Source organism: Numida meleagris, chromosome 12 (genome assembly GCF_002078875.1).
Source record: "Numida meleagris isolate 19003 breed g44 Domestic line chromosome 12, NumMel1.0, whole genome shotgun sequence".
Classification (NCBI taxonomy): domain Eukaryota; kingdom Metazoa; phylum Chordata; class Aves; order Galliformes; family Numididae; genus Numida; species Numida meleagris.
The window spans coordinates 17,552,652-17,576,547 of record NC_034420.1 but is presented as its reverse complement, the minus strand read 5'-3'; the positions used below and the strand labels follow the sequence as shown (position 1 = coordinate 17,576,547).

At 47.2% G+C, this 23,896-nt stretch overlaps 1 protein-coding gene and 1 long non-coding RNA gene across 3 annotated transcripts; one reads left to right on the top strand and one right to left on the bottom strand.

Annotated features, from left to right (window-relative positions):
- Positions 310-22,466, bottom strand: STK32A (serine/threonine kinase 32A). The gene is made up of 13 exons (XM_021410818.1): positions 22,363-22,466; positions 19,656-19,837; positions 18,197-18,252; positions 17,168-17,319; positions 16,912-17,085; positions 13,497-13,534; positions 8,767-8,856; positions 6,594-6,691; positions 4,825-4,941; positions 4,130-4,255; positions 2,947-3,075; positions 1,551-1,615; positions 310-1,276 (listed from the first exon to the last, which is right to left on the bottom strand). The coding sequence occupies exons 2-13, from the start codon at positions 19,705-19,707 to the stop codon at positions 1,186-1,188; spliced, it is 1,188 nt and encodes a 395-aa protein (XP_021266493.1). The 5' UTR covers positions 19,708-19,837; positions 22,363-22,466; the 3' UTR covers positions 310-1,185.
- Positions 6,889-12,828, top strand: LOC110405483. 2 transcript variants are annotated; one of them, XR_002442910.1, is made up of 2 exons: positions 6,889-7,025; positions 9,769-12,828. It is a non-coding gene; the product is annotated as an uncharacterized LOC110405483 (long non-coding RNA). The 2 variants fall into 2 exon arrangements; XR_002442911.1 differs by having other exon boundaries at positions 9,269-12,828.

The following is a 23,896-nucleotide window of genomic DNA, read 5'->3' as shown; positions in this document are numbered from 1 at the left end:
TTCTTCTTCTGTGTCAGAATAGGACCAAATCCACAGCTCCAGAGGGGGTCTGAAAGTCTTCAAGCCAGGAGAAAAGCAGATTTAAACTCCAGTAAAGTCCTAGCTGCCTCTAGAAAGGAGAACACCTATTCTGCCCTGCACTGCAAGTGACCTCAGAAGAAACAGTGGCTTTTAATTACCCAGGAAGGAGTCTTTCATTTGCTGTCTGTTTTATTCAGATTTTTTTGAATTAATCAGATTTAGCCAGAAGAGTGAGACAGGAAGGCACAGAGGATACAAGAACACCTTTGGGCAAATGAGAGACAGACAGTTCATCACATGTTTATTATATTGTTGAGATTAGGAAAAATGTCAAGTAAGGAGGTGAAAGGTCTGGTCTGCAAAAGCATTTAAATAATAGCATAATTCCTAGCATTACTGTAATAGAGATGCTTTGGCCAATCTCACTGTTGGCAAAGCCTGCACCAGGAACAGCTGTTGCTGCTTAAATCAAGTGTAAAGACAACAGCAAAGAGATGAAAAGTATGCATTCAAATTTACTTCTGATGTTGGAAGCCATGACCCCATCAGATTCAGAAATTTGCAGCAGTTAAATGTGATTGTAAATGGTTTTTCAAGATGGCCTGGAGAAGTTCTGGGATGCTGCTCATTCAACGGTACTTGGCTGTCACCATGTCACTTCCCCATCGATCTGTGTGCCTGCCCAGCACTGCGCCAGGCAGCTCTGGAAGCAGCGAGGAGAGAGGGGGCATGGATGGGAACCTTTCTGCCCTTGCCCAGCTAGGGAGGAAGCTTGCTGCCAGCTCTGTTTGCAGATCTCTGTAAGTGAAGGCCACCGCTGCGTGCCAGTGAAGGCATCACAGGTCAGAGCAGTGTCTTCCACCTGGAGAAATCAGCTCCATGTATGGACCCATGCAAGAGTCCTGGCACAAAGACCCAGGGCTCACAGCTGCAGCTTGTACCATGACAAGTGCTGGTGGTGTTCCTGCAGGTGGGTGCCTGGCTCTCAGCCCTGAGGCTGTGATACTGACTGGCCAACCCCAATGGAGGAGTGCTGAGCAGCTCACCCTTCTCACATGAGCACATTCCTGCTGCCACGAAAGACAAAGTCATGGGCTGTTTCTATCGAACGGTGGCAAGCTGTAGGGGCAGCTCCAGAGCCTCCTGCTGCCGGGGCTGTGGCTCTCAGAGGTTGTTGTTCTGGCCATCCTTGTGCACGCCTCTGCACTTGGCCAGAGCTGTGTGCTGCTGGATCTCATTGTGCTGGTGTCTCACCCTAGGGCAGAACAGGAGGTCGAGCTGCTGGCGGGCCTGAGGATGCCTGCAGGCTGCCCCTTCCCTGCTGCCCGCCCCAGCCCAGCTGCTTGGGGCACCTCCTTTCTGCTTGGGCAGCTGGCCCCGGAGACCTGGCCACAGCAGGGTCATTATGGACCTGGCGCCAGCCCAGCCTCAAACCCACAGGAGCAATGTTGCTGCCCATCCCTGCTCATCGGCCAAAAGCTTTTGCTCTGTGCCAGCATCTGGTATGCTGCCTTTTTATCGGTACTTACTTTTCTCTGTTGAAAACAATGAAGTCCCTCTGGAGCGTCTCTAGGTGCTTTTGAAGATGGCAGGACTTTCACATTTGAATAGAAGAAGACGAGGAAAAAATTGAATAAATTCACAGTTGACACAAAAAGATTTTGCAAGGGCATTTTTGAGGAGATACAGCAATATCTTTAGGTACAGAGCAACACCGGCACTGCAGTTGGGAGAATGGCATTACAACTCTCCTCACATAGAACTCAGCAGGTGTACAGGCTCCAAATTATATGTTGGGTTTCCACAGGGATTTTTCCATTGCAGAAAAAGCTCAGACTGCAGAAGCATAAAACTGCTCACACAGCAAAACCTTCCAGGCCTCAGGCATACCCCAAGAGCACCTGCACAGTGCAAGAGTGAGGCAACAGCTCAGGAACTATATCATGCTACATTTTGTGGAAGGTCCACGTGAAAGAAGCCATTCAGGCTTGGGTTGCTTGTGCTAACTGCACAGAGTTGTACTCCCAAACTGATATGGCTCTTGTCTCAACACTGCAATTTAACCAGGCTCTTGCCGTTGGGATGGAAAACAAGCATATGGCTCCAGTGCCAGTGGAGGAGGCTGCAGGCTGGGAATGCATGACAGAGCCAAACCCTACGCAGGGTCAAGCCCTGAGAGCCCAGTCTGTCTTCAAGTATTGAAGATGCTCAAAAACGCACCTGACTTTTAAATAACTTTATTAAAGAAATGTTCAATAGTGAACAATTAAGGGGGATGGAAAACAATAAAGTTTTACTAAAGCCAAAGAGCTCCTCATGATCTACACAGGAAATTCTGGCACTATTGAAGCCAGTAGGAATTTTTAGATAAATTCCTGTGTAGGAGAGTATTTCAAATTCAGGACTTTGCTAAGCTTTCCCTCTGATCCTAGCTTGCATGTTCAAAGCACAGACTCTTCTCAGGTTGCCATTGGCCTTGGAAATGTTATATGTTTTTGCAGCATCTGAGACAGAACCAAAGAAAGAGTTCCTACCCAAAAAGAGGCTCTCCAGCACCATGAAAACTGCGCAGTGCTTCTGGAGTGTTTTGCAACTTAGAAACTCTTATTGTAAATATTTACAAGTTACCATTCCCCTCTTCTCTTTCTAGAGGATGTTTCAGAGGAAATGAAATAGAAAGGTTTATGCTAACATGAAACAAAAACAGCCTAACTGGAGATTTAGAAAAGCAATATTGTGTGTTGGTTGATGCACTGTGAGGAGTGCAGCTGGGTGAGGGATGCGGGGGCTCGTGGGAATAAAGCTGGCCAAAAGGAAAAGAGACAGTCTATTTGAACAGGTTGCTGTGGCATTGCTCAGTGACAGTCAGCTTCATGCAGAATCAAAGACTTCCTTCACCACATGCGTGTACCTGCTTGCTCTTACCTGTGAGGAACTGCTTTTGGTGGTGTCTTTCTCCTTCTTAGCCAAGCGTTTCTTTTTCTTATGAAGAGGTTTGGACTCTAGGATCATCTCTTCGAGTTCAAAGGTTGGGTCACAGTTCAGTCTTCCTTTCTGGAGGGGACAGAAAGGTTGCCTTAAGTGTCAGTGCCAGTCTTGAAGGGGCTGTCATAATCTGGACTGCATCTGGGAACTGAGTTTGTGAAAAATGAACTAATTAGAACTGCACACATAGCCAGAACACCTGCTGCACATCTGACTTATTTTAGCAGTTCCCTCGGCTGGGGGAACACTGTCAAGGTACGTTTGCATCATTTGAAAACACACTTGCTCCTTTTATGCTTACTACTTATATTTAACCCATCGGTTGCTTCGAAGTGACAGCCTCTCTTGAGAGGCCATACAGAATCTTGCAAAATGAGTTTTAAAGCAATACACATACCTCCACTGCAGAGAAAACCACTGACGGGGAGGAAATACATGCAGTTAAATACTCACAGTTTAGCTCATCACTTGTTTGGTTGCAAGTGAAAAGCAGTTGGAGCAGCACTGCACAGAACAGTCCTTGGATTATTTTCAGAGAGGGTTGTGTTACCTCTGTGCTGCTTTATTTTGATTAAAAAAGAATCAGAAACCCGAATCTACCATATTTGTTCTTTTTCTATGAACAATGGACTTGTTAGGGAGAGTCATTTCAGGAAGAAACAGTTATATAATGGACGGTGATCTCTAGGCTGCTAATAAGCCTGTATCTGCTCATTAATTTTTTTGCATTAGGAGAGCTGCTCCTAAACAGGGCTGCTAAAGAAGGTGGCTCAGTGCAGGATGGCTCAAAAGCAATGCCATCATCTATTTCATCTGCCATGCCAATGATGCTCATGGGAATGTAAAACCAAGTCTGTATCCAGAAATTTTGAGATTGTTGTAAACAGAGTGGATCGCCTTTGGGCACCCATTCTTTGCAGTCACCACCCATTTATCTTTATTACATTCACCAGAAAGTGAAAATTATGCTCTCTCCAGTCTTCTCCCCTGTGCCTAAGGGCACCTGATATTTTTGTGGAAATGTGTGAGATATTCCCACTCTGAAGTGGTGCACAAGGGCAGGCTGCAGGGTGTTACAGGTACGTGACACATTAAGAACCCTTCAAACTTCACACTGCCTTACCGTAGGAATGAATTCTGGCATTATCCTCTTCTGGAGAACAGCATTCCAGTTTACATCTGACAGATATGGGAAGTCCTGGATATCTTTCAGCTGAGAAAAACGCTTCTCAGGATTTGTCTCAAGCAACTGTAGCAAGAGTGAAATGGAAGAGGTCAGAATGAGACTGCTGCACCCGCTCAGCCTCTCCTACAGTCCTGCTCTCCCATCCCCATCAAGTGAAATTGCATAACTTCATGGAATCAAAAGATTTCAATACTATGAGCAATTTTTGCATAACTCTTCATTATTGGGGAAAAAAATCATAAATCAAAATGTTTATGCAAGTTTTTAGTCAAATTTGTGGACATATGTATCAGTACTAAGTTACATCACTCCGGAGAGACAAAGTGACAGGAGAAACCCTGGAAGCGAACACTGCATCCTTAGGAGAGATCCATTAGCAGCAGCCACGGCTGCCAACGTGAACGCCATCACCATTAGCTCAGGAAGCAGAACTGCTAGCTGATTATTACATTAGAGCAGCTCTAACATTAAAAGCTGGATCTTTGTCATACAGTACCATCTGAAGGTCACCAGCACTGAGGCTGGATATGGTTTTCAACGAATCCCCACATCTGACTACAGATGCAGTGCAAGGCTCAGTGGGCTGCAGCGAGCTCCCAGCTCCGACATGCTCCGTTCCACAGCACCCTCACCTTTTTGATCAGCGACACCATTTCCTCAGACCAAGCAGCAGGGTACATTACTGTAGCTGTCTTAAATACATGAGCAATTTCATTTGTGGAAGTGTTGGAGCGAATATGATATGGCCTCTGTGAAAAGTGCAACAAGGAAAGCATTTTAGTGTTATCTTTTTTTTCAGCTCCTTCAGAAATCTTTTCAGAGCAAGGCAGCTCCAAACAAAATCTCCTTGCACATTCCCCCTCCCCTCCACCGAAATCTCTGCCTGTTGGGTCCTGAGCTCAGCTGAAATAAATGCAGTAATCATGCCAGCAAGGGCAGCAATAAGAGCTGGATGACAGATAGGAGCCAGCACTCAGGATCCAGTTTTTGCTTCCTCAGCCTTGCCAATGTTCCCAGCGTTCCTGTAAGACATCTCTCTGTTTTCAGTTCTTTGCTCTTATTGGATGTGACGGTAGGGAAAAGGAGCAGGATTTTTCACACCTCATGGAAAAACACTGCCCCAAGAAAGGTCGAGAGCCGCAGGCCCGGCAGCGCAGGCTGCTCGTCCTGTGCTGGGGCTGCCCGGGAGCGGGGTGCTCAGGGACCCCGAGCTGAGCTCCTGGGTCTGGCACCTCTGCAGCCAGCTCCTGCTTGGAGCACCCTCACTGCTTTGCTGGGAGAAAACTACGTGCAAAGGAAGAGTGTCGCTGCTGGGAAAGATTTTTAACTCCCAGATTTCTACAGTGTGTGTGTGTGGGGGGGGGGAGCTGCTAAAAAAATGCACTTAAATAACACGGACAAGTGGCGAGAGGCAACGGCGCGCACGGAGCTACCGCACGCAGACACCAGGGGGAGCTCGAGGTCCTCGCACCGCCGCGCGGAGCGGAGCTGCCATTGCTCGCCGCGGTGCCGAGTCCTTCCCGACACGTCTACTGCTGCCATCGAGTCAAAAAATCAGTGCGGCAGACAGCCCTGCGATTCATTTAAATTTACAAGTAGAAAATTCAAAATTATCTTAATATTTTTACAGTTACCCGTCAGTTCAGACTACCACGTCCCCTTGGAGTGCCCTATCTTGATCGCTCACACTCTGTTCTTCATCTTTTTGTCAGAAATCTTTTTAGGCTTTCTGCAAAGATCGGTTGCAGTGTTTCTTTGAGGGTGTTTTGTGTGCCTTTACCAAAGGAAGCTTTCCAGCCTCTCAAGGTTTTCAATCACCTTTAGCTTAGAAGAATGTAATTTAAAAAACTGTATTGAACTTTTTACACAATGCTTCCAAAACACTGCTCCAATCAACTGCCCTCAAGGCCCCAACCTCCCCTGAGTCAGAAGCAGAACACTGACAGGACAGCCATGAATTTTGATGAAATAATAATCTGCATGCTCTGGCTTGCTTTTGCTCAAACCTCTCCGCCTTATTGCAAAAGAAGCACGCTTTGTTGTTGTTTTAAATTTTCCTTTTTTAGAGGCTTGGAGTCAACTAAGTTACAGCCCAGCCTTCAGGATTTCTCACTCATTTGTCAGATGAATTCATCTACTCTCTTTGCATTGCCTGTGCCAACTGAGAAACCCTTGGACGCAGCAAGGAGCTGCAGTGATGTGTTCTTCTGAATGGCAGTGGTTTCTCACTGCTCATAGCTGTGATCACAGAAGCTCTGATGAAGATTTGGTTTCTGCTGCCTATGCTGTAGGGCCTTAAATCTGTCTCGGAACTTTCTTCCCTGTTATAAAACATCAGCCCTTCTAGCAGCATGCTTAAGGAAAGAGAGGGACAGAGGCATCAGTGCTGTGTGCTCCGTACCCGGGCTCTGAGCAGCTCGTAGGCAGTGATTCCCAGTGACCACCAGTCCACAGCAAAGGAATAGCCAGTGGGTTTTGTGGAGTTAAACATCTCAGGTGCTGTGAAACACAGAAAAGAGATCATTCAGCTTGTTGTAATCTTGAGTGGAAATCAACAGCACAGAATGCTTGATCCAGTGACACAGAAAGCATCCCAGGACACAAATCAGCATATCATCCTGTAGCAGAAATGCTAAGTCACAGCTTGGAACAGTGATGGAGCACCTGGGGGGAAGGCAGGGCCAGCCCAAGGGAGCTCAGGTGCATGCAATGTACCTGAGTGACAGAAAGGGCTGGAGCCAGGATCCACCCCTTCCCAGTACTCATGGAAGGGTTGGTGATGGAGGTGAAGGGATCTTGCTAGAGATGTCTGCCTACCTGAGGCCTTCCAAAGGTAAGCAGCTTTTTTCCTTTGTTTCTGTGTTTATGGCTGCTGCATTTGGGCTTGTTCTCCCTTGCTGTAGCCAAAGACTTTGCCACCCCTCTACTATTGCTGTACTTTACATCACAGTATAGAGTTACGCACCCATCTCTGTTTTTCCTTCAGAACAACAGTACATGGCTGGTCCATTGGCCCCTTACCAAGGGACACAGGGAGCTACACAAATCAGCAGGGGCTTCCTTGCAGCAGTTCATGTTTTGGTTTTTGTCAGGCTCTGCAGCTGCTGTCTCAGAGCAGAACAATGCACTGCTGTAGAACCTTGGAGCAGGGGGAGCACCAAACATTGTGTACAAACTGCCCTGGCTCCACACCATGACCTGCACTGTTCCTGATCTGTCAGCAGGTCATGAGCACCTGCTGGTCCTGTGCTATACCCTGCTCTGCTTCCTTGTGCTGTGCTCCATGACAGGGCTGGCATTTGACACAGCTCACAGCATGCCTATTAACCCAGATATTGGCCTGCTCTGCAAGCAGGCACATCTTGAAATCTTGATCCTGTTACTAGCATGTGTATCCTCTGGCCTTGCTCTGCCTACTCATGAAATGAGGCTATCAGTGATTTCTGTTCCTAATCACAGAATCAGTGAATGGTTGCAGAACTTGATTGATGTCAAGTTCCAGAAGAATGACTGCTATTTTGTGACACAGGACTTGCCCATCATCACATAGTAAATGTGCTCCAGAGTAAGAAATGTCCCTAGTCCATGGAATTTAGGCATAACATTGGCCTCAATGTCCTCTTGCTCCCCTCAGAAAGCCTCAGCTCTCCAGTGCTCCCAGGTCTCTGCATTGGAAAGCTGTTTGCATCCTACTCGTATCTTTGCTCTTATTTAAAGTACTTCCATCTGGTAGGGACTAAATGCAGTCACACAGTGGATAAAAGCAGCTCTTTAGGAACTTTAATATACAGTAAACATATGTAGTATATGTAAGCATGGTGCCAGATGCACCTGTGGCAAGGGAAGGCACATTTTAACTGAGCAAAACCTGAGAGCCACAGCCTTCTAGGGGAAGTCAGTGATAGGGAGTGGGTAGGGGCTGGAATGCTCTTTCTCAGCCAATTCATTTCCCTTCTGAAATTAAGGGAATAAAATACTAGAGTGATTTTTTTTTTTTTTTTTTTTTTTTTTGTGCAAGATGGGTAGAAAGAACTGGTCTAAATAAAGTAAAACCAAAGAGCAGTGCTTTCCTTTTGTGCAGCTGTTCCTCTTTACAGTGATTGCACCAGGCGGTGTTGAGCTGGTCCTGATGAGGAGGAGCCCCCTGGGCCCCCGCCCCCCCAGGGCCCTATCTCTGCATGAGCTGTGTAGAGGGCTTAGTGCTGAGGTCTGAGAGACAGCATTACTTTGTGAGAATTTTCTTGTATTGTTAGCCATATAGAAAGACTTCTGAGTGCTTTTGTTTCACTCAGAAGCGTCATGCTCCTGCTTTCCCTAATGCAAAGACTTCTCTGTGTGATGTTTCCACCTGAGCTCCGTTAGCATTCACCTGGGGCTTTTCTCTGTGATTTGTTTCCTGCATGCTCCAGCCCTGATTTCTCCCAGGTACCTCAGTGGTGTTCTGCTCTAACAGCTGTGCTTGTGTAGTGGGTAACTGGGGTGTTTTACTGGTGGTTTTTTTCCATGGCTATCAATTCAGATCTGGAAAATGGCAATTCAGGAGCATACATTATTCATTATTCATTGGTTCTTACCCATGTATGGCTTTGTGCCAGCAATGGTAGTCACCTGTGTTTCTTTAGTCAGCATTGTGGCAATGTTGAAGTCGGTGATGTGCACGTGTCCTGGAAGACAGAGATTAAAGTGTAAACAGACTTGCTTTAATTTCACACAAGAAATAACCTTCCATCAGAAACTCAAAGTAAAATATCCTGTGGAAAGTAGTTTCCATGCGAAAATTTCCTTATGCCAGAACTGACAGAAAACATTTCTCTCGTAGGCTGCTTACAGCTGTATCTTGTTAAGGAAATAACCCTTATTTATCCCCTGGGGAGCAAAAAATATTGGAGTTCTTAAAGTAGCTGGTGTGCGTTGATTTCCATCCTTATGACTGTGACTTGTGGTGTAAGCTCATTTCAGTGGTGTTTGCTTTCAGCAAGGATTTCCCGGTGCTTCCAAGCATGCTGAGCAGTGCTTTCTAGCTACCTCCCTTTGGTAATCCCAGAAACTGAGCATTTCTCTCATTTTCCTCCTCAGAGGTTATCTCTAGAATGGAACAAAGTATTTTGGAAAATAAGGTCCTTGAACGAGGAATTCAGATATCATGAAAATCTCCTGATGTGTTAGGGATGGTTTCTGCTATCACTGCTGCAACATGTGCAGCTACTGCCTGCAAACTGAAAAGGAAATGTGAAGTTGAATGTGATTCTCAGGGATGAGAATGGAAACGTCTCCGCTTGGCTTGTTGGCGATTTTCTTTTCTGGACGGCACTTAATTTATTACTCCTTATTCCCTGAACTCCTATCAGTGAGCAGACCCATCCAGTACAGCAGTGCAGGTAATCAATACAGGGCTGACTTCCCTGAAGTGAATTTCTTTGAGCCTTAGGGGTTAGCCTGGCCTAATTCTTCTGATGAAATGCTGCCAGACTTCTTCCTGGCCTCGTGCATTTTCTCTTAAGGCAATGAACTTGTTCGTCTCTGACAGAGCTGGACTCGTTACTAAAACCATGGAATGTTGTTATGTTGTTTTGCAGACTCATCACCCTCCCATGATAATAGGGGGTGGCTGAATTGCTGTTGTTTCCTCTGACCACAGGGATCAAATGGAAGTGGCTCTTACTGAGGGAGATGCTGGGACAACATTCATTCAGAGGTGAATTTCAGCAGCTGGAAATTCACTGCTGCTTTATTTCATGAGTTAAAGTAGAATATGATTGTCCTTATGGCTAGAAGTTGGTGCTTTGGCAGTGAACATGTGCTGTCTTCTCTGGATGCCATGAAATATTTAAGCCAATCCTTACATTTGCATATAAATCTGTTATGTACAAGCGGTGACCAAATTTGCCTGCTGCAAATATCTGATCTAGCTGGAAAAAATGAGGGCACAGAAGTACAGTTTGTGATCTCAGCTTAAAAAATCCTGCATCACATCCATGTTCCTGTGCATGGCTTTCCAGCCACAGGCACACAGCGTATGAAGTGTAGGAACTCTCTCTCCCCCATCCCAAATTAGCCATGGTCAGAGCACAAAATGGGTGTGTGCAGGACAGATGGGCAACCCGTGGTGCCACTGGGCCTGGGATCATTCCTCAGCCACTGAACTTCCAACTCCATATCAGCAACTGGCAAAGATGAACACGTCCTCTGGCCCCTGCCCATGAAATTGTTGTCCAGTGTTTCAGCAACTTCATATTCCATCGGATTCAGCAAAAGGCACGCGCTGCTCACAGGACAGCCCACCTCCCAGTGGCCCTATTACTTGGGTCTGACCTTTCTTTGCTGTATGCTCTGTGGGCTATTAGTTCCACTTAACAGAGCTGTGGTGCTTCTAGGCTCCATTCTGAAGGAAGGAAGGAATCCAGAGTTCCTCCTGTGAGCCATGTGAACTGCTGGAAGACCACAGGTGAGATGGCAGAGCACGTCTCTTGCATGCTGCGAGTTTGGAGCACGTCCCTCCTTGCACAGCACTGGCAGCAACAACATCAGTCAGGTCCCTGCTTCTCCCCTTCCTACAAACGAACTGCAATCAGATCGCTGGGGAGTGCTTAAAAGGATGATATAGGACTTTCTTGTCTTGAGATGTCCTCTATGTCCTTGTATTCTGTTTTCTTTCATCTCTCTCATTCCACTTTGTGGGGAGCTGTTTTGATAAATGTGAATCAGATTTATTAAGAATTTGATATTCCAAGCATAAACGTGCCCTTCTCTGGATGCATCCTTTCAGTGATTCACTTCAAACAAATCACAAGTTTTTAAATGAGCCCGCTTGGGAACATATCAAACGATGGCACGGACAGCAGGAGGGAGGCTCTGCGTGGTGGGACGTGGCAGGATGTCGTGTGGTTGAACTGCAGCTTTACAGGGCGGAGTGGACAGGTTGAGCAGACATAGCTGCTGGTGGACAGGAGGAGAGCACTGTGTGCCTCTGTGGAAATTTCAGGTCAAACTTGGAGTGGCTTGTGCTCTCCTAATTGCTCAGCATCTCCAATTGCAGCTGGTTTCTGAGCAGCACAGCCAGAGCGTGCGCTCTGAGTGTGTGTCATTCCCCAAATCTCGTCTGCTGGAAAGTGGCACTTCCAAATCAAATTTTGGGTTCTCCTGAGAGTGCAGCTCTTCCCTATGAGTACTGCAGGCAGAGGAGAACTTTGTGCTCTGTGTTAGGCAGAGAAGTTTGCTATTAAATCCAGCACTTAGGTTACTACATAATGCCTTTACCTTTACCTTCGTAGAGCACCTCTGGAGGAGGAAGGGGAAGAAAAACTAAGGCTTCTGTGAATTCAGATAAAATTACATTTGAAAGAATATTAAGCTCATCAGATATGTTGGTGACAATTTGCAGCAGGTGATGCACGGCATTGCTCCATCAGCAATCTGAACCAGGCTTTTACACATAGCCAGAGATGTGCCAGGGGCTCCTCCGTCCCACCAGGCATCAGCACCGAAGAGGCACTGAGCTTTGTAACAGGCAAAACTGCCTTTCTGCACCTAACTACAGGAGGGTGAGAGGTGACAACAGAAGGTGGCACATTACTGCTGGAAGAGGATTGAAGGGCTGAGCTGGGAACATGGGGAGAATTGGGGCAAAAGGCTGCAGTCACACTGCTGAAGGCTTCCAGGTGCCTCAGGTTTGGAGGGGACTGTTCTCAGTGAAGAGTATGATGAGAACCGTGGTTAGTAAACAGCATGCATTTCCTGATAACAGTCCTGAATGCCTGGTGAAGGAACAGGAGAGGGAATTAGGTTCTTCAGCTTTGTTCCATAAGGAAAGTGAACAAGCAGAATCTGTGAGGCTAAATGGAGATAAACGTGCCCGAATAACATGTGCACAAGGGACAGAAAAATCTGTTCCCCCATACAGCTTTCTATGCGCACAAGAGGATGCAACTTTGGATGAAGATCCAGGAAGAAAACAAATAGAAGTCAGTTATAAGGACACTGAATCCAAGGGCACATTCACAGGAAATAACTCTGCAACCTCTGCAACAGACACTTAAAACACCACAGTGGTAGAAAACAGGCTCAAAAATCGTCCTAAATTGCAGTCATAATGGAGGTCTGCAGGTGACATGTAATGGGAGCCTGTAGGTGACGTGCTGTGGGGCAGATGAAGCAGCGGAGTTGCACAGTGCCTTCCTCCCATGCCTTCCCTCTCTGGCAGGATGCTGACCTACATTCCTGTGGTCCCACAGTGCCTGGAGTCACAACAGTGCTTGGGGAGTGGCCCTGGGCATCTGCCCCTGTGTGGGCACTGCATGGCTGGGCTGGGCAGTGCTGACCCAGTGCTTGCCGTGCTGCAGCTCCTCCATAAACAACAAGCTGGTGCTCTGAAAGCAGAGGTCGTGGGCAAACTGGGAGCCTGGGCTCGGATGCAGGGGAGCCTGGTTGTGCATGAGAACCACGGCGATTCTTCAGGAGTGTCAGCATCAGTGCTAAAACCATTGTGATGATAATGCACTCGGATATGCCTTGCTCTGCTGGCACTTTCTCTGGAAATGGCTTTATTGGAGCTGCTAATGGAGATTTCTCACAACAAGACAGCTGTACGGATTTTCAGAAAATATTAAAATACTAATATTGTTTTTAATGACTTAAAAGCTAATCAATGTCAGAACAGCTCTTCACTGGGGTGACTTTGCCAGGACAAAAATAAATGTATTTAGTGATAGAACAAGACTGCAGTTAGGAAAATGTATAACAATATATATAATACATCCAAGTCCTCTTCAGAGATTCCTCACAAAGATAAATGCTCAAGGAAGAAGAAATTTCCTGAATGAAGATGTTCTGTGCATCTGTAACACATTCTGTTTATGAGAGTAGGTTACATCCAACTGCAACTGTGCTTACATTTGTGTTCAGATTATTATGTTTTGAGTATATTGTAAGCAGCTGCGGAGGCTTTCAAATGAGGATTGTTTGGAAACTGAGTCCAAGCAGTACAGAATACATCTGACCTACTAATGACCTCCAGAAATGTCACTGAATCATTCTGAGGAGGAGTTGATTAAACACCTATATACCCCTTAGGAAGTACCCAGCAATGTGGGCTGCACAGTGCCCCAAATACACACAGTGCTGCTGCTCTAAAAGCAAAAGCCATCATCCCAAGCACAGAACGGCAACCCTGCTCCAAACTGATTGGGGACCGAAAAAGAAAGCAGCACGAAGTGAGGAAAGCTGTGAGCACCTAAACCTCAGCGCAGATTTACTACTTCTGTCCCTGCTTTTATATGGGTGTGACCACAGGGCAAGTGGCACTTACCATGCTCATCCAGCAAGATGTTGTCAGGCTTGATGTCCCTAAGAAAAAGAGAAGGAAACAGCCATTAAGCTGGGGACATGGCGTGAAACAAGGCTGTGGGAGCTTTCTGAGTACCCACGCTGTAGAGGGAATTACGCCTCAGAAAGATCTTTGCTGGAATTCTTCAGCTCTGATGTTTCTGCAGCGTTTGATTTCAGCACAAGAGAACAAGTCGTCAAGCAACAAAAGCAGAACTGGGGGTAGAGGTGTGGCTGTCAGGGCCAGCAGCACCTGGCTACTCCAGCCACAGCATCAAAGCTTCTTTTCACCTTTTTCTTTACTTCATATTCCATCTCAATACAGTACTCTCCTGGAAGCTGTTCCCCATTTACCCAGTAAAAATCAAATGTTGGAGTAAACAAGTGGCATCAATTGTTGCTCTTGTCCTTATGGCATCACTGGAGCCATTCAGCAGCAGGTGGGACAGCAGAGCAGCAGAACAAGGGAAGTGTTTCTGTGCTTCCAAGAGGCGTTTCTGCAGTGAGGGACAAAAGGTGCATGCACAGGAAGGCTCTCAAGAGAAGCGTGCTTCTTATTACAGGAGTAAAAATGAAAAAGTCAGAATTACACTCATTTAAATGCTTGCCAAATTTCTACCTTCAGCCTTTAATATGCAGACCCTACGGAAAGTAGAGCAGATGTTCTGATGCTTTGTTTGGGATTTTATTTATTAATGCTTTCATTTTCTTCAGAAGGATAAAAGTCATCCATGCTGCTCCTTATCCACTTTTTTCCTCCAGGCTAGTGAAAAATTAACACAGCGGGGAAATTCATCACCACTCTGCATCTGATGCGTATCAGTTACCAGTTGTGGGTACATTAACAAATATCTCACTCTTGGGGTAACAGCACAAAACATGAGGGACATCGAAGGTTGGAAAAGAAAAATACAAACTGAGGAGAAAAAAAAGGGATGAACAAAATACCCTTCGTGCTCTACAGCACGAAGTGACAACGGATGCAACAATAAATTATGAAAACAGCCCCATCCCTGCAAGGGAGCAAATGGAAGAAATGACTTTAACAAGAATCCATCCATCTGTGTGGGAGCTGCAGAGAACCCCACTTTTAGTCAGAGGAAATGCAGCCTGGTTTCTTTGTCTGTTGCTAAGAGGTGCACAGACTGGAAAGAGTAAATGGCATTTACTTCGATTAGAGGAAACTGCAGGTGCTCGGCAGAGCTGACCCCTTCCGTGAGCACTTCAGTATCCGTGTTCTAGAAACAAACTGGTTCGTTCCTGCAGGCTTTGTTCCTGAACAAAACAACAACAAGCCCCTATAGCAATGCTGTAATAAAATGCGTTCCATTGAAGGGAGAAGATGTACACCTGATACGCTGCCTGAATCGCTTTACAAGATATTACCTGCTTTTAATGACCTAATTACACCAGTGCCCGTCATCTGCTCTCACACTGAGCCAGCGCAGTCCCGGGCACCGCGGGGCCAGCAGAGGCGTGGAGCAGGGACAGCCCAGCGATGCCCTCGGAGTGCTGGTGCTCCCCAGGCCTGGGGGCACAGTGAGGACAGAGCAGCTTTCAGAATTTACAACTGCAAGAGGTGAAGTTTGACTTCACCTGGCCATCTGTAACCCAGGAAACACAATATATCTAATTACCATGTAGCAGCTTTCGGTCCCCATCCAAACTGCTTCTGCTGGGCTGTGAGCACAGACCTCCTCTTTCCTAGCCTGAAAAGGTGAACAACCATTTCCCACCTTTCTGTGTGTGGAGGGAAATAACTCAAGCCATCACTCTGCTGTCTCCACGCAGCGCTGTTCAGGCAAAGTGAACGGTTGTTTGCATCTCTCCTGATATTCCCAATTACAGGTGTTGTGCTCCTCAGATGAGTCGCTTTACCTAATACTCTTCCACTGAGGTACAGTGTTAATTAAACCACTTGCCAGTTTTGCAGCTCACTATACATTCTGTGGAACCAGTGTACTGTAATCACGTACAGTTGCTTGAAATACACCTTGCAGATCAGACTCAGCCTTTGGGGACCTGTCCTTGGACAACAGCAGCCATGTGTGCACTCCACCCCTGCTCTCAAGCCCAGGTGCAATGCCCCAGGTGCCAGCTCAGCAGTTTGGCACCAACATGCCATTCCCACATGCCTGCAACGGCTCTGAGCTCTTTTCCCAGCCTGGGAGCAAGACAGCTTTAGAGTGTTCCCCTGCAATCCCACCTACATTTGCAAAGAATCACTGAGAAATCCCAGCAGCTTTTCCCCCAGACTCTTCCCTGTCTATCTGGAGCGGGTGCCAGGGTTGCACAGAATGGGGACCATCACTTCCCAGTCACCTCTCACCAATTTGAGGTGCAGTTTGTTTCCCATACAAACTTTTTTCTTAGATCATAAATGATGCAGCTCTTCTTGCCCACAGGCCCCAGAAATGCCACTGATTACAATGCATTTCTGGTAGAGAAGATTTCCTTGTGCTTCCTTTGTACCCATGTCCCACTCGGTTTGTTTAGACCAAGCCTGCAGCACAAAGATTTGCTCCTGGCTGCCCAGGACAAAGGCAGCTCAGTGTGCACTCCACAATGTTTAATTCATGCTCATCCATTATTAGGTGACTCAAGCAGGTGTGGGGTGGAGGCGCAGCTCTGTGCCCGCTGTCTCCCTGCTGCATGTAGTGCCCATGGCTGGAGTGGAGCAGGGTGCCGGCTGCTTGCCAAGGTCAAGGTATCATGGGGCAGAAATCTATGCAGGTATTCATACAAACAAAGAAGAACTCATACAAACAATCCAAGAGGGATGAAAAATAAGACTCTGGGAAACTGGCAGCTATTTGTAAGGAAGCCTGTCTCACACCAAAAGAACAAAATCTTTTTGGTCCACTGGAGTTCTCTGCAACTGAGGTGGGCCCACGGGAGCGTGGAGGCAACCTTTCTGCTTTCATGTATCAGGAATGGCAGGTGCATGACACTCGACAGAAGTGAGTGTTCATCAGCCTTTGAATTGTGCATTCCTTCTCTTGCTAACCACTAAGATCATGTCAATCCTAAATCTGTGCCATGTTTTATTTTCACACCTCACAAGAATGCTCTTTCTGGGATTATAAATGTGATAATTTGCTGCTCTCACCCTCTTTTTAAACCCCTTGTGGCTCTCTCCCTGCTGACACCCCACTTAGCCAATGCTATGCCAAAAGTCTTGGACCTCTGAGGTCTGCATCACTTAATACATCACAAATAGGAAATGAGTACATCTGCCCTGCAAGAGTACGTGAAAAGCTTTTCTCTGAAAAGCAAATGTACGTGGGGGATTTTCTTTAGCTCTTAAGGTTCTGCTTGTCCCATCATATCAATGAGGAGAAAGTCAGTCCCTTCTGCAACCCATGAACTTCCACCCACCTATGGAGTCCCCAGCTGACCTGTGGATGATGTGTCTGCTCTGGAGGTAGTCGAGGGCCAGCACCAGCTCACAGATGAACAGTTTCACGGTGCCTTCCTGGAATCGCACGTTTTGCTGGAGGTGGTAACGCAGGTCCCCTCCCAGCAGCAAGTCTACAACCATGAACATATCTTCTTCATCTTGGAATGAGTACCTAACATGGTATAAACATGGTCTCAGAGGTTTTTATAGCTAACAACATAGACTTAGCAGTGAGGAAAGGAGAAATTCCTTACCAGAGATTAACCAGGAAGGGGTGTTCCAGGCCCTGCATGATCTGCAACTCCTTAAAGACATTCCTCACTTCATTACGCTCCACACACTTCTGCTTATTCATATATTTCATGGCATACATCTTCTTGGTATCATTCTTTTGTACAACACAGACCTAAGTGAGTAAACAAAGTGATGCATCAGGAATGATTTGTCAGCAAATCGATCCGAGTGACACATGGCCACCAGAGCATCCTCCTGGTGTCTGTCACAAAGCCCCATGGCCAAGTCCCAGCTCCATGTGCTGCTCTGCAGCTCTGGGTATCGCCAGTGAATGCCTCATCCCATTTTCTCCCAGAGGACAGTTTTTGCTGTGGGAAGGTGAGGGGAAGGAACATATCGATGAAAAACTGAGTTTGCGAGAGTGCAAAACCAAATATTTAGGTTTTTTTCCTCCTTTCTCTCTCCAGATTTCTTTCCATGACAGTTTAAGAGAATATGCAAGGTTTCAATCAACATTTTTTGTTTTTCCACACACTGAGTCTTTGTCTCACTCTGTACAAAGGCATACCTCAGTTCTGGCATCTGTGTGCCCTCATGAAAAGGCAAATGACCTTTGAAATTTCTGTTAACATCTGAAAACATGAAATTTCATAACAATAAAAATAAAACTGACATGTGACGGCAATGTGATGCTTAATAAAACACTGTGTTTCACAGACAAGCGCTCCCTTAAAAGAAATTGCCAAGCCTTTTATGTTGGGTGTAGCCCTTTATCAAATATGCATGGTGATATTCAGTGTTCTGCTGCGGAAACTTAGAAAATGTTTATCCAGAAGCACAGAAAATTCAGGTCAATTGATTTATCTCTATTTCATGTTAATCTCCTGTAATATCATTTGATGACCAACTTGATGAGCTGACACTCAGGTCAGATGTCCCTGACAATGCAGTGTTTTTTTTCTCTTTGCTCTCGTTAAAGCCTCTCTAATTTGCCCCTTTCTCTGTTGTTTCCAGCTGTCCCAGTGCTGATTAGCTCACACAGTACTTACTTTTCCAAAGCTGCCCTTCCCAATCGCTCGCAGTATCTCAAAGTGGTCGAAGGTGACTGCAAGAAAGAGCAAACATTCAAAAGCAAATTGGCTGAGCAGCAGTTTGATGAGGTTATGGTATTTCTGCTGCTTCTCCATAAAAGCTGAAAAAACCTGAGGGGTACTCCAGCATCTTCCTGCTGATTTTGGAGACGTGGGGGTTGTTTAAAACTTGGTGTTTAACAGACTTTTCTTTCCAGCCCATCTGCAGAGGCACATCCAAAGGACAGCGCCCTGCACAGGTCACGATATCGCTCCAGGGCACATTTATTTCTCAGCCATAGAAGCTGATGGGGCACGAAGCGTCTTGAACCCTGACAGGGCTCAGCAGAGCAACCAGGCAATGGAAATCCGATTTGTTACAGTCTCACAGCCAGGACACATCACCCCAAGGAAGGTGATCAGGAAAGTGAGAAGTGTCGGTAATCCAAGTTAGCACAAGCAGTTATTTATAAAAGAAGATGCCGGTATTTAACATTGGATGCACCAGGAATAAGATCTCCAGGAAGGTCTCACAATGCTGATTTTTTTCCTCCCTCATGTCTCTATGAACTGTGCCAGTAAACTTCAGCACAAAGAAATCCTGATCAGATCTGCCCTGACTGCCCTTCCCCAGCATGTGTAGCACTCAGCATTTTGCTGGGCCCGATAAACATCACACATTTTCCATGAAGCGCTGAAACAAACTGAGAATTTCACTTGGAAAGAATTTTTACTGTTCATTTTTAACAATTCAAGATCATTTAATATTTGATTGGCATTCTTCTCTGTGGAAGAATAGTTTATGAGTCATCTAAGTTCTCATCTTTTGTTTGTATTTTATTTGTATTTGTATTACATATGCACTTTATTATTGTACTCATGGGAAAGCCCATGTGGAAGTTAAAGAGCTCACTGATGCAGCAGGAACTGTATTTATGGAATGGTCTTTTCATGCTATTTCTACCATTTGGCAGCGCAGCAACCCCAGCCTGCATGGCTGCTCTCAGAATGCTCCTCCTGTCCCAGGCTGCCAGGCCAGCTCTGCAGGTGGTTCTCCACCAAGCCTGAAGAAAGGAAGGACATGCATCGCCAGAGCTCTTCCGCCATTCCTCATCCCACTCCTTGGGCTGTGGTCTCTGAACAAACCTTCCTTGCCTGCAGAACAGCAGTTCCTTCCCTGCTCTCAAACTGCCTGGCAGTGTCCTGGGGCATCTCGAAAGCCCTCCACCCCGAGAGCCGTCATCCTGTGCCCAGCTCAGGGGCCACCGACAGCCACTGACAGCCGGCGCAAAGGCTCGGGGCTGCTGCAAACCCTGACACTGCAGTGCTAACCGAGGTGCCCCGGGGCTGGCAGCAACTCTTGGCCATGCTGCCCTCAGGATATTCTATTTGTAGTTGAACTTTGCCATTCCAGACGCCAACTGCGCAGAGCTCTTACCCTCTTCGTTCTCATCGAAGGGCAGTGACTTGCTGGAGGTGTTTGCTCCCATGCTGCCTCCTGCCCAGACCTCTCCCACTGCTCTCCGTGACGTTGCTGCCGTGAGCCCAGTGTGTGCAGGGCCGTGTCATCCCATGGGTCACTGCCAGTGGACCTGCAGCGCAGTGCTCTGCTGGTGCATCCTGGGGAAGACAGGAGGCAAAGTGTGTCACTGCTGAGGTTTGAGAAACACTTGGCAGCCCATACATATCTTGCTGAACATTGAGAGCTTTGGAGACAAAACTGAGTATCAGAAAAAAGCACATCATGGTGAAGCTAAGTAGAGAAACTCGGGAGCAATGTAACTTTGCCACCTTGACCAGAACTGCTGCCCACTGAGTGAACTGAAGTACGGAGACCAACAGGGCAGCGGCCTGAGGGTCTGGCTTATGTTTGCCGCATCATCTAATGCTCCGTGTTTTGTAGCCCCAGTGGTGTTATGACCAATTTAGAGATGATAAAGCATGACTAATCCTAGGGAGGTCAGTACACAAAATAAATGACTTGGCTACATAAAATCAGAAAGGAATTTTGGACCAAGAAGGTCGCACAAAGTTTTAAGAACTATATAGGAAACTCAAAAGTGTCCATTTTTGATTTAAACAGCACAGGTTTTAATTACCCAATTCTCTCCCAGACGTGTGTATACTGGAGCACATGGTTCTGTGTAGCTCAGTGACATTCGAGACTGCTTTTACAATCTTATGTGGGCACAATAGCAGCTTTTGTTTTTAAAGCATTTACATGTGAGGGCTCCTTATACACTTGTTTTGTTACAGACATCCCTGTGAAGTACACAGCATTTATTTCTTCTTGTAAGTATGAAGCCTGTAAAAGATTGAAATGAAGGAGCAGCAATGCAGCACAATCTGGACTTTGTCCAACCCGGAGTGCTTCCCAGGACATTCACATTTTCATTGAACATAGCAGGGTGCAATGCAGCTTATTCATTTTTCTCAGACGTACTCTGGAAACACAGCTACTGAGCAGCTTCACTTTTTTGCCTGATAGTAACAAAATCATGCTATTGAAACACAAAGGGAGAGATCATCGGAAAAAATGTTGGAGGAAAGACAATTATTTGCACCGTCCAGGGAACAATGACTGCCGTGGGTTCCACACACCAGCTCTCAGCTCCTCTCCAGAGAAGTTCAGCTTCACCTCCACTGCTCAGCCAGGAGCTCAGCTCCAGCCTCGTGCCCTGGGTCAGGCCAGTGACCTTAAGGCAAGTGCTGAAGCTGGTCCAAAATTTATAGCTACCCCTATACTCATGGTTGTTCCTACACTGCTCTGCAGGGATGCAAAATCCATCCCCAGTATTGCAGTCCTGGGAATCCAACTGCGGCTCAGCTGGGTGGCTGCATGCAGCAGGATCTGCCCTCCCTAAGTCAGATGGAGCTGAGAGGTCTCCCAGCACTCCTGGAGGCATCTGGAACAAAGCAGACACAGCTCACAGGGTGCTCTCACTGAGGCGTTTTACAAAGCCAAATGCAGCCCGCCTGTCCTGCTGCTGTGGCTCACGCAGCACTCGCAATTCGTAGCAAAGAGCAGGGAAGCTCACAGTTCTGAACCCCCCTCCCCCTCCAAAAAGCGATTTTTAAAGAAGGTGAATTCTTGACATCTCCTCTGAAACGTGAACAAACAATAAAACAAATGAAGCAGCAGATGTTCGTGATACCCCTCAAATGGATCAAACAGGAACACAAGCACACCTTTCCAAGCTCCAGAACTTACGCTTCAGAGTAAAAATACACCTCAGAGACAATAGCCACAGGTCATTTCTGCACACAGATGCTTCTACATCAGTGATCTCATCGGTGGCACCAAGGTCATCTGCCCTGGGAGGTTTCCTTGTACAGGAGTCTGTAGCTTAATTTATTTTTGAAAATACCTTGATCCAAAAGCTTGGGGAAGCACAGCGGGTATTCCTTAGAGCTAAGCCAGTCTGTATAATAGTTACTAGGATTTGTATCTTTATAAGAGCTACCCAGCGAACAGTAACGATAAATCTTCTCCTGCTTCACAATGCAAATTTACAAAATGATTAAAATCATTGTTTTTATTAATGCCTTCATGTTAACTTTGTTCTCAGCTGGACCACTCGTGGCTCTGCAGGCAGAGCTGCAGCAGCTCCATCCATCAGAGAGCAGCCGGATCCGTTCAGTCAGAGCTACCACGGACAGGCAACTACTGAGCTTCCTCAGAAGAGGACCACTCATGGGGAGCCAGGAATCATTTCTCTCGCCACTCCATTGCCAAACTGATGGGGTGCTGCTCTTCTGTTGAACAGATGGAACTGGACAGTAACATTACAACAGGGTGATATACTATTACTTTTGTACTGACATCTCTGTCCCACAGAAACTAAAGATTATTTGGAACTCTTATATAGCTACAGGGAAGTTTGGAGGAGGAAAGCAGGCATTGCTCAGTGTCATCTTTGTTTCTTGCCCTGTTGCAGCCCTTCACCTTGCAGCATGGCCATGCAACTTCCCTGCTGCAGAAAGTGACCAAGTTATTGCCTGAAAAAAAGAAAATATTCCAAGCTGCAGAACTGCCCGGGGACACCGTACAGAAATCAAGGGAAGATCGCGGGGGACACAGATCAATGCGGGGCTGATGCAGACCCGCCAGAAGTCCCAGAGACAAAGCGAAAGAAAGCGCTTACCTCGCGGGAGGGAAGGAAGCGGCGAGCGAGACGGGGCGGCAGCGCGGAGCTGCAGCTGCGAGGAGGCGAGTGGTGCCGCGAGAGGATGCGCTGGGATGCGCTGGGCGGTCCCCGCCTCTGGCAGGAGAGCTGGGGGGGCTGGGGCGGGGGCTGGGGCCAAGCCCGGCCGAGCGCGGGGCTGCGGGCAGAGCGGGTGCGGCGCCGGGATCGGCGCTGAGCGAGTTGGCAGCGGGGTGCGGCTGCAGAGCTCCGCGGGCACCGCGCGTCTTTTGTCCGCTTCCCAGATCCGCAATTCTCAGCTGCGCTGCGTGTGGCTTTTCCTGTCACCGAGAGAAGGGCGATCTCTTCTGATCGTCCACCACAGGGGAAGACCTTTTGACAATTCGAGATGTGTTTGCGAACGGTTGCCTTTGTTGCTGGCTAGTCTGGGTTTTATTTCTTCTCTTTAACTCATGCGGTGCCAGAGATTTTTACCGCTTTTATTAAGGGAAGGTCCGGGACTCCATCCCACTCACGCAGGTGAGCTACACCTCGAAGCTAGGAACTGCCCTCTTCAAGAAGGGGTTGGTCCTGCAAGGCGCTGAGCACTCCAGCCCAGCCCAGCCATTACTTCTCCAGCTTCAAACGCTGCCCATCTCCCCTGCTTTGCTTGATTTGGTGGGACAGCTCACGGCGTGAAGGTGAGCAGGACCCTGTCAGAGGCAGCCTGGGTTACACTGCTCTTGGCGCTGCTGACTCTCAGTGGCACCTCTGTGTGCTCATCCAAACTCATTCCTATTTGAAAGACTCCTGTAAAAGGGCAGTGACCGCATTTCTTGTCCTTTTGCTCGTGTTCTTTAGATACTGACTTCTCTCTCATTCACATTCAAGATCTTGGCACATGTTCATACTCCTGGGGCTCCCAGAGAGAGCAGCTCTTCCTCCAGGGCAGCTAAAAACGTCAGAGTGATCAATCCAAATTTAACTGCATTCATTTATTACTTGGAGAAGAACCAACAAGCTGAAACACAGATTGGGCTCCCCTGAAACGATCTGAATTTCAGTCAAACGCACAGAATCAAATTGTCTCAAAAATAAGCACAAGGGCTGAAGAAGAAGACTGGGGCTGCGTGCACTGGTGCAGCTCCCAGCCGTCACTGGGCAACGGGAGCGCAAAGCTCGGCCGTCCCTGCGGAAAGCTGGAGCAGGGTTACTGTTCCATAGAAAACAGAGAGCCCGATCTCTCCTAGGTGAGACTATGCTTAATCTTCATAAAGAGAAGGCACGTTCAAAAAAATATTTCCTCCACCTCTTCCTGTTTTCTTCAGAAAGAAATGGAGCTTTCTTACTTCGAGCGCTCAGAACTACGAGGCGGGGCCGCGCGGAGCCGCTGCCGGTGTAGCTCTCCGGTGCCGCCTAACGGAGCAGAGGCGAAGCGGTCCCTGTGCTCTGGAAGACACCGCGGCGCACGCATCGCTCTCTGCGCATCCTTCCCCATCCCCATCCCCATCCCCATCCCCATCCCCATCCCTGTCCCCATCCCCATCCCCATCCC

Bases quoted from the DNA above. Each gene is read 5' to 3' on its own strand.
- STK32A (XM_021410818.1), bottom strand. From the start codon at position 19,707: ATGGGAGCAAACACCTCCAGCAAGTCACTGCCCTTCGATGAGAACGAA. The intron at 17,320-18,196 runs GTAAGTACTGTG...TTACTCACTTAG, and splicing joins GGAAGGGCAGCTTTGGAAAA to GTCTGTGTTGTACAAAAGAA. The intron at 4,942-6,593 runs GTACGGAGCACA...CACTTTTCACAG, and splicing joins ACGAGCTGCTCAGAGCCCGG to AGGCCATATCATATTCGCTC.